Genomic DNA, 10342 nt, shown 5'->3' with positions numbered 1-10342 from the left:
TGCGACCCTGGTAATTCCGCCACTGGTCTGCTTGTATTTACTTAAGCCAGCCATACATAGTTTGAAATTCGTCCAGTTCGGACTGGCCGAATTTCGATCCATGTATGGGCAGGCTGGTTGTACAGATGTTGATCTACCAATCAACTTCTGTACAACCAGCCTGTCTTTTTTTTTTTGCTGAACAATCAGTGCTCTTTTGGCTATAGCCGGTAAAATCTGATCAGTGTGTTTTGGAGAAGGCTTCCGGCAATCAGAAAACAATTGGACAGCGGGAGTGATTCCCCTATTCACATCCAATGTGTGGATGGGGGAAAACAGTCATGTTTATTTTTTTATTCAACCTGTTGGTTGAATGAGGTTGAATGAAAAAAAAAGATCAATGCAGCCTTACTCCTTCCACTCGCCTCTTACATAGGTCTTGTCCTAGACTAAGGAGACGCCTAGTGGCCAACCTGGGTGCCACTGCTCAACCCACAGAAGAAAGCTGTACTACATGCAAACTTTTATTACTAATTACAAGAATCCTTTATAACACAAGAGCCTGAGTATGTCTCTTCTGTGATAAAAAAGACCGCCTGTTGTAAATGTCTTTTTTGTAAAGGTGCATTTTAAGTATTTGTGGTTGTAAAAGGGGAAATAATAAGAACATTGTTCTGCATGAATATTTAGTTTTTGTTTACTAAGTCTTTGGATTCCTCACTGTAGCAACATGGAAAGAATCTCCCTTCCATAACCCTCTTAATTGTTTGTTCCGGTCTAGTTTTGATTTTTTGTAGCAACATCTGTGATAGAAATGTTGTACTGTGTGTGTGCTTGATACACAAAAAGGGGGAACCTTAGTGCTGGAAATATACACAGTAATTTTCAAGCAATTTAACTGATTGCGACCAGCTAAAATGTGATTGAATTAATCAAGGCAACCATATCATATTCAAACACGACCATTTTAAAAACTCTATGCAGTTGAAGTGGAAAATAAAGAAGTGGCCTAAGACTGTTGTGTCTGAAGAGAACTTCTCAGTGCCTTTTTTTTTTTTTTTTAGTTATGGATACAGCGGTGAAGGGTTAGAACCCCTGCATTTTTTTCCTTATAAGAAGGAATCAAGAAAGAAGACATTTAAATGCTTCAGCCACAGTAGATTTTACCCCCTTCCTGACCAGAGCATTTTTTGCGATTTGGCTCTGTGTCGCTTTGACTGACAATTGTGCGGCCATGCGACATTACACCAAAACAAAATTGATGTCCTTTCTTCCCCACAAATAGAGCTTTCTTTTGGTGGTGTTTGATCACCTCTGCGGTTTTTATTTTTTGCGCTATAAACAAAAAAAGAGCGACAATTTTGAAAAAAAGCAATATTTTTTACTTTTTGCTATAATAAATATCCCCCCAAAATATATAAAAAAACAATATGTATTCTTCTACATATTTTTGGTTAAAAAAAAATGCAATAAGCATATGTTGATTGGTTTGTACAAAAGTTATAGCCTCTACAAAATAGGGGATAGATTTATGGCATATTTATTATAAAATTTTATTTTATTGGTAATGGTGGCGATCTGCGATTTTTATTGTGGTGGACACATCGGACACTTTTGACACTATTTTGGGACCATTGTCATTTATACAGTGATCGGTGCTATGAAAATGCACTGATTACTGTGTAAATGACAGTGGCAGGGAAGTGGTAAACACTAGGAGGCGATCAAGGGATTAAATGTGTTCTAGGGAGGTGTTCTAACTGTAGGGGGATGGGCTACCACTGACATGACAGCGATCACTGCTCCCGATGACAGTGATCTCTGTCATGTCACTAGACAGAACAGGGAAATGCCTTGTTTACATAGGCTTCTCCCCTTTCTGCCACTCTGTGACCCAATCTAGGGACACCGGCGGACATTGAGTCCGTGAGACACACGGGCACGGTCACACTGTATGCAGTGTGCGCCCACTAGCCCTGCAAATTAAAGCCCATTTGCCCACCACTGCCATTGTGCCGACTTATATCGGCGTGTGGTAGTTGGAAAGCCATTAAAGCCCAGCTCCAGGAAATTTGAAAATTATCCCTTGTAGTGGAGCTGCAACAGCACTGCATTGGTTAAATGCTTGTTTAGTCTAGGGAAGGGTAAAAGTACTTATCTGATCCTCCGCTTCCCCAACAGACATTGCTACCCCAGACTCTGGCAATGGACTGCCCCATGATGTCCTCACATCCATTGCAGGATTATAGACCCTGCATTTGGCCTTAATGGCGCCAGGGCCCAAGACTGCTGGAGCATGGGGAGAAGACCAGTCTAGCAGCACAGAGCAGAGGAGGATCTTGTAAGTAAATCTACTTTTCCATACCCACTAGACAAAAACAAGCGGGTAACTCTTGCAGTGCGGGAACAGCCCCACTGCAGGGGAGAATTTTCAAGTGTTCTGGAGTTCATCATTAAATTGAGTATGGTTGAAAAACAAATAAAAACACTTTTTATTGATCCTCCTAAAAACTTTTGCACAAAGGAATCTCAAAACCACAGAATTCAGTGGACAAGCTGAAAAAACATTAGATTAGGATACTTTAAAATACACCTATAGCATCAGTCAGGATTAACTGCTTGCCGACTAGCCATCGTCATTATACAGTGGCAGGTTGGCTCTCCTGCACGAATCGCCATAGCTGTATGTTGGCTTGCACAGGTGCAGTTGCGGACGGGCTCAAGCCTGCTGTGGGAACATGCCCGCAGTTCGAGCAGACTCGATGTCCACCGACAACCCACGATTGCCTAGTACAGAGGCAAAATGGGGATCCGTTCTAACAGGGGACATGACAGAGATCTGCTGTACCCCGTCATCGGGAACAGTGATCTCTGTCCTGTCCCTGACAACCCATCCCTCCTATAGTTAGGACACACTTGGGGAACAAAATGAACCCCTTATTTTGCCCCTAGGGTTAAAGCGTCAGATTTGTCTGCCACAATGTCACAGTCCCACTAAAAATCGCAGATCGCTGCCATTACTAGTAAAAACAAGAAAAAATAAATAAAAGTCCCTACATCTATCCCATTTTTAGTTTGTAAACGCAATAACTTTTGTGCAAACCAATCGATATACACCTATTGGGATTTTTTTTTTTACCAAAAATATGTAGAAGTATATATATCAGCCTAAACCGATTCTTTTTATATATATATATATTTTTTTTTTTGGATATGTGTTATAGCAAAAGTAAAAAAAAAGTAATTTTTTTCAAAATTGTCACTCTTTGTTTATAGTGCAAAAATAAAAACGGTAGAGGTGAATAAATACCACCAAAAGAAAGCTCTATTTGTGGGAAAAGAGGACGTCAATTTTGTTTGGGTACAGCGTCGCACGACCGCGCAATTGTCAGTTAACGCGATGCAGTGCCGTATGGCAAAAAATGGCCTGGTCGTTAAGGGGGCAAATCCTTTCGAGGCTGAAGTGGTTAAGCATAAACTAAGACTAATAGTATGGACAGTTAGACCTTTTTAGTACTTGAAATAGAAGCCCCCTAAGGCCCCTTTCACACATGCGGACAGTATGTCGGTATTTCATCCATCCGTTTGCGGATGAAATACGGACATACATGCATCCCTATGGGATAGCGGGTGTCTGCGGATGAACATCTGCAGACACCCGCTATTGTCCGCCTCGGCTACTGTCCGATTCTGCAGACGGAGGAAAATCCTATTTTTCTATCCGTCTGCAGAGCGGATCGGATGAACACGGACAGACGGGCCGTGCTCATCCGATCCCCATAGAGGAGAATGGAGAGCTGACAGGGTGATCCCTGCACAGTGTGTGGAGACCGCCCTGTCCGCCGCCGGCTCAGCGGGGACAACGGAGCAATCCCCGCTGAGCAAGCGGATCATCACGGGGCGGATCATTACTGATCCGTCCCCTGTGAAAGGGGCCTTAAGGTTAAACTACTCAGTCACAGTATATATACTTCACTGAAATGCTATATACAGGCATACCCCACTTTTAAATACGCTTTGGTAATAAAACCTGGAAGCTCATTGGTTTCTATGTAGAAGGGAGCCTGATTTTGCACTTTCCAGCTTTAGTAAATAAACCCCATTGTGTACTTAAAAGTGGGGTATGCCTGTATCTCTAAGGTTTATGCCGATGGTGGATAATTGCAGGAAAGTCTGTTGAAAGTTGGTACAGAAAAATCCTGCAAAGTGGCAGTACTGGTAATTACAGAGTTTTCTTTAAGTGAAAGATAAAATAGCAATTGAGCAGTTGAGTACAATAAAAGTTTTTTTATCCTAAATCATAGTTTTGGTTTATATGGTCGCCATGTTTGATTCATGTTGATGTTACTACATATACCTGCAAGCTCATTTTAATGTATCATAATGTAGTGTTTTGTCAATTTCTAAATTGGGATTTCTTTTGCTGCGTACACACCATCAAACTATCCGGCGGACTTTCCGGCAGTTTGTCCGCCAGAATAAGTCCGCTGGATAGTCTGATCGTGTGTACGCGGCATTCGTGTGAATGTTTTTTGAAAAATCAATAAAAGTTGTTTAATTATTTCTTCATTCTTGACTTCCTCATACAAAAATAATTATTAAAAAAAATTGTAGAAGAGGTTTGAAGATCCATGTCATATTTTCTCAAACTGCACAGATGGACACCTGCTTAATCATTAACTTTTTAAGGTTTTTATTGCTATCTGTGTCCACCTTTGGCAGATTTACCATCTCTATTAGTCCTAGTGACCATTGTCAGTGGGAATCAAAGTGAGGGAAAAAATAAAATTGAAGTAGGCCATAGACCGCTCAAAATTTGACTGGTTCAGCAAGAACCGGATGAATTTTTGATCCATCTGGGGCAGGTTGGTTATACTGAAGTCAATCTATCATTTACTTCAGTACAACCAGCCTGTTGAGTTTTTGTACATTCACTATAGCTATAGTTATATTTGGACTGCTGGGAAACCTCCCACTGTCAGAATGCAATAGCACAGCAGGAGGGATTCCCCAATCAACACTGACTGAATCGAGCAATTTTCTTTCCTTAAACCGTGGTTGAAGGAAATAAAATTGCATAATATATGGCCTGCCTTACAGCGGTCACCAGAACAGGAACAGAGATGACATCTCCCAATAGGCACACCTGTTCCAGTGTTTCCCTCTCATTTCCTGTTGTGTCTAAAGCTGACCATAGATGGTGAAATTTTCTTTCCGGCTTGTTTCCCACATGAACACAGTCAATGCTGATGGGGGAATCCCTCCAATGGAGTTATTATGTTCTCCCTGCGGGGGTGGGGGAGCCATGCCTGCCAGGAGAAAATACTGAGGTTTATTTACTAAAACTGGAGCGTGCTAAATCTGGTGCAGTGGGGCATGGTAGCCAATCAGCTTCTAACTTCAGCTTGTTCAATTAAGCTTTGACAATAAAACCTGGAAGCTGATTGGTTTCTATGCAGAGCTACACCCGTTTTTTTCACTCTCCAGTCTTAGTAAATCAACCCCACAGTGATTATTGCTAGCGACTTTAGCGATTGGCAATAACCGCGTGAAAAATCTGACATGCTGGTTATACTCAAGTCAATCGATGGAGCCTGCCCACACATTGTTCAAGTATTGCCTGGCTCCTGCTGAACTGGCTAAGACTGGAACAGTCTATGGTGGGCTTTAAGTACTGTATATGAATGGAAACCTTCCCAATGAGACACAGACAAAACATTCTGGGAGGGGGTTAACTATTTTCTGCTATATCCAAAACAAAGAAAACATGTTTTGGCATTGAATATACTCTAATCACTCTGTGTATGTGAAGTGCAATGATTCTATTACAAGTTATGGAGACATCAAAGACTTCACAGTTCACTGTGCCACAAACAATGTTTTCCTGTTTTCTCTGCCAAGAGCTGTGTGTGAAACCCTTCTGTTTTTTCTGAACTCATTTCAACAAAGTCTAGACGCCTTGAAGGAATTGAGAAGAGAAGCACACATGGATTGTATAAAAAAATAAAATATTTTATTTTTCATCTAGAAAAGTGCAAACATGTACCTTTTTTGGTCACACTTCTCAACAAATAAAAATGTTGAAAACAAAAGTACAGTCATGATCAAGGTAAAAAAACAAAAACAACAAAAAAAAAACTGATTATCTCAATGAAAATCATGAACAGCTTCACTTTAAACAGCAATTGGATATTAAAGCTTAACTGGTATGAAACCCTCTAGTACAATTAATACCACCCGTAACTGTTTACAATTTTCACTTGATAATCGTTTTCCCACCCTGAACATTTGTTTAGACGAGTATTAAAAAGTACTTATCAGGGATCGACAATAGAATAAAAAAAACAGGATATCAAAATATTTAAGCATTATAAAAATGAAGAACAGGATCATAAAACAAATTTAAGTTAATTTAGATAACTGTACAAAAATATATATACATTATGTACAATAACTATAAAAAGCAAGATTACAGCATGCGGTATAGCATGATGTAAACTTTCCAGTCGTGTAACAAACATAGTTTCCATTCCATGTTACATTTTTTTTTCTTAGGGTTTGCTAAACAAAAATAAGTTGTCCTATAAGGACAACTGTTTTGACACCATAATTTGGCTGGAATATAAATTCCAGCTGTCACTGAAATGGTGCCATTTAATGAATACTGTATATAAAAATAGTAAGAGCTTTTTTTTTCCAGTTGCATTACTGGGTGCAAAATACAACGTCACTTATACTCAGTGAATACTGCCTTATGACAGTGGATGTATAGCAACATTACATTGCACCCAGCAGAGCTAAGGAGGCCTGGTTCGTCTTCCTTTCTTCAAACCAATGGCTTGTGTCATTCCACTATCAAGTCTTTAAGAGAAAGACTTTCATTCAAACAGACATAAATACGTTCTTGTGCTAGAACATTACGTTTAGCAATGAGATGCAAAAGTCATTTCAAGTGAAACAGTCTTTTGGCGTGGTTCTCTGGATTTATGCCATATCCCCGTACATTTTTCTGTAGTACATGGATTCAAAGATGTCATTGTCCCCAGGGCAGTTGTAATGGCATGCACATGTTTTGATGAACATCATCTTCTTCTTCATGACCTCACCATCAGGACACTTGAACTCTACTGGGAGGGTGGCGGTTCTATGAGGGGTACAGCAACGACCATCGGTACAGACCCCACAAAACTTGGCTCTGTAGGTTTTCACACTTGTACAGCCAGAAAACTCGAACTTGACTGGTTTGGAGATTTTAGGAGTACGGATGCACTTCTTTCCTTTCTGTATTGGAGAAAAAAAGTACCATATGTTAGACACACTGTTTTTTTTTTTATCAAGCTTACATTTTCATGGACATGCATGGGGCTATTAAGATCAAATTAACAGATTTATTTTATATTTATAATTTGATAAATGTAATATTTTACATGTAGTATTTATTTTTTCATTTTGGTTTATATAATAGGGCAGTGCAAAGTGTTCTGATTGTATGTAAAGTTTAGCATAACAACCTGATGTCAGTTTTCTGCATTCAGATAATTGAAAAATGGGTTCTGACTTTGCTCTTTAGGTTACTATACTCTTCATTTTGTATTTTACCTTAATAAGTAAGCCAGTTTATTTACCTTACTATTTACATATAATGATTGAATTTCTATGAAGTGAGACTATAATAGAGTGTTGTAGTGCAGCTGTAAAAAGTGTGATCTAAAACACTGATATTCACCTTAATGTTTTCCTCAAGGTCAGCCTCACAAGGTCTAACCATACAAAGTCTGTTCTGTTTCTCCAGTCTGCAGTGCTCGTTGTCATTGGTAACTCGTGTAGAGATGCCCATGCCACAGGTCTTTGAGCAAGCACTCCATTCAGTGGTCTGTACCAAGCAGTTGGCACGCATAAGAGATGGATCAGGACCATATGTCTCTTCCATTCTGAAAGCTGTAAAGAAAATAACAACACATAAGATATCATGATGATAACACAGTGGCAGAAACGTCTTATAATCTAGCTCAGCTTTATTAATAAAAGTAACGGATTCTTATGTTTATGGCTTCTGTTAGATGGACTGGTGGCTTTATTCAGCCTTACCAACCATTTACAGGCATTCCCCACTTTTAAGTGTACAATGGGGTTTATTTATTAAAGCTGGAACCTGCAAAATCAGGCTCACTTCTGCATAGAAATCAATGAGCTTCCAGGTTTTATTACCAAAGCTTAATTGAACAAGCTGGGATTAGAAGCCCATTGGTTTCTATGCAGAAGTGAGTCTGATTTAGCACTTTTCAGCTTTAGTAAATAAACCCCATTGTGTACTTAAAAGTGGGGTATGCCTATAACTAACTATGGGGTTGATTTACTAAAACCAGAAGGTGCAAAATCTGGTGCAGTTGTGCATGGTAGCCAATTACCTTCTAACTTCAAATTGTTTACTTAAACTTTGATTAAAAAAAAAAAAAACCTGGAAGCTGATTGGTTTCTATGCAGAGCTTCATCAGATTTTGCACTCCCTATGTAACTATGGTTAAGATGCAGTTCTTTCAAGCAGACAAAACTACTGCAATCATGTACTTTTCTTTTTGTTCATTTTTTTTAAAGCCTGTTACTGTATTATTTGCTAGTAATAACTAACACATTTTAGATTAGATGTAAAAGCATATAATATGTATTTCAACTTACCAGGCAGAGCAGGTCCAACCATGGTTTTCTCCATAGGCTGATCACAGACCCATTCTTCACAGCACTTGCCAGGCAGTTTCACCCTTCTTGGGTATGGGCAATCAGGGCTAGGGAGACGGACATCCATGCTGCAGAGTGGCACACAGCCAACGCCTCCATCTAAGCATGTGCATTGGTACTTGCAGCTGCTTTGGAAAGACTCTCCACTTCTGTACACCATGCCTCCAAACACACAGGGGGCACCTTCCCTGGCTAAAATGAAGATAGAACACGATTTAGGATTCATGTACAGAGGTAATTAAGCATATTATACTATTAACATTGCTTGCTACTGATAAATATAGAGATGTAATGCTAACTTTAACATATTCACATACTACATAAGGAGTTTATTTTTTTATTTTACAACTGCTCTCACTGACTAAACTATTTTGAGGTTCTGCTAAGGACACTTACCAGTGCAGACTCCAATTTTCCTGTTGATTCTGGAGCCAAAGTCACAAAACAGTCCTTTGTGTGGGTCACAAACGTCTTTCTCAGTGCAGAGTTCGCCCAATTGCTTGGCACACACTTTACAGCAGCCACATCCATCCTGGACCAGGCTAACCCCAGGTGCACATTCAGGTATCTTCTGTGGGCACTGACATTCCCCACTGCAGTCTTGGGCATCAGATACCTGTAGGGATGAGAAATAGACGTAAGCAGGCTGATTTGTACTCTCATCTAGCATGGTCAAACTATCAGAATATCAAAACGAAAGGTTGTTTTACCTACTCACAACTTATTAAAGACAAAGCAAATGAAATCCTAATAACAGAGTCATGTATGTGTTCATATTTAAGATGTACAACTAGAGCCATAACATATAAAACAACATTGTATAACCTGACAATCTCTATAGAAGCCATTGACAGTTCAACTCACCCAGCAGAGCACAGTCAAGAGGAGAGCAGCTGTCACTTTTCCGGAAGACATGGTTTAGTTTTCTTGCAAAATCAAAAGAAAATCTTCTGCCGTTTGCGTTCTCTAGATCTCAAGTTGATCTTGTGTAGTTTCTTGCAGTTTTCTCTCAAGTTAGTTTTTGCGTTGAAAGTCTCAAAGCCTCTTTCCTTTGCCCCTGTTTGTAGAGTTTGTTCCTCTCTCAGGTTCTGGAAGAGTTGTTGTGTGAGTCTATCGGCGAGCTGCTGCTCTTTTATATCCTGCTGGATGCTGAGACTCGCCAATGAGCTGAATGGAGTCCTACACAAGCAGGGACATTCCTCGCATTCCTCCCAACCTTCCTGCCCCATCAGCTCACACCGGATTGATCCTGACCCCTTGACATTCCACATTCCTCCTGTCTGAAAAAACTGGCACACTCCACAGCACAAAAAGGGCGCTGTATCCTCACCATCAAATAGGATTTTCTCCTTGCTTTTATATAATTTCCACTCTATAATTTTATATGAAAAGGAGGTTTCAGCTTTGTTTTTTTTTTTACAGCTAACCTCTGTTCCAGACAGCGTTTACCATACCGCTTTCATGTTACAATAATCATGTTAGGACACCTCATGGCAAAATGTAACCACAATATAAAAATACATTCTTCCTTGTGTCATAAGCAACCTACATAGAGAGGGAGGGGTGGCTACAGAATGACATTTAAAAAAAAAATCGAATGTATTATTTGTGATGAAAGGAAAAAATG

General features: G+C 39.7%; 1 protein-coding gene across 1 annotated transcript; it reads right to left on the bottom strand.

Moving 5' to 3' along the window:
- Positions 1-5970: 5970 nt before the first annotated feature.
- On the bottom strand, positions 5971-9837 carry CCN2 (cellular communication network factor 2). Its single transcript, XM_077486858.1, has 5 exons — positions 9580-9837; positions 9112-9331; positions 8656-8907; positions 7706-7917; positions 5971-7260 (listed from the first exon to the last, which is right to left on the bottom strand). The coding sequence occupies exons 1-5, from the start codon at positions 9628-9630 to the stop codon at positions 6964-6966; spliced, it is 1032 nt and encodes a 343-aa protein (XP_077342984.1). The 5' UTR covers positions 9631-9837; the 3' UTR covers positions 5971-6963.
- Between the last annotated feature and the right edge of the window lie 505 nt (positions 9838-10342).

Source organism: Lithobates pipiens, unplaced genomic scaffold (assembly GCF_037356315.1).
Source record: "Lithobates pipiens isolate NorthernLeopardFrog02 unplaced genomic scaffold, aLitPip1_a1.2 Scaffold_18, whole genome shotgun sequence".
Taxonomy (NCBI): domain Eukaryota; kingdom Metazoa; phylum Chordata; class Amphibia; order Anura; family Ranidae; genus Lithobates; species Lithobates pipiens.
Note: the sequence above shows the minus strand (reverse complement) of the source record. Positions and strands in the feature narration are given on the sequence as shown.

Coding starts and splice junctions, on each gene's coding strand:
- CCN2 (XM_077486858.1), bottom strand. CDS start 9,630: ATGTCTTCCGGAAAAGTGACAGCTGCTCTCCTCTTGACTGTGCTCTGC. Junction 7,918..8,655: donor GGTTGGACCTGCTCTGCCTG/GTAAGTTGAAAT, acceptor TTTTCTTTACAG/CTTTCAGAATGGAAGAGACA. Junction 7,261..7,705: donor ACCTTGAGGAAAACATTAAG/GTGAATATCAGT, acceptor TCTCCAATACAG/AAAGGAAAGAAGTGCATCCG.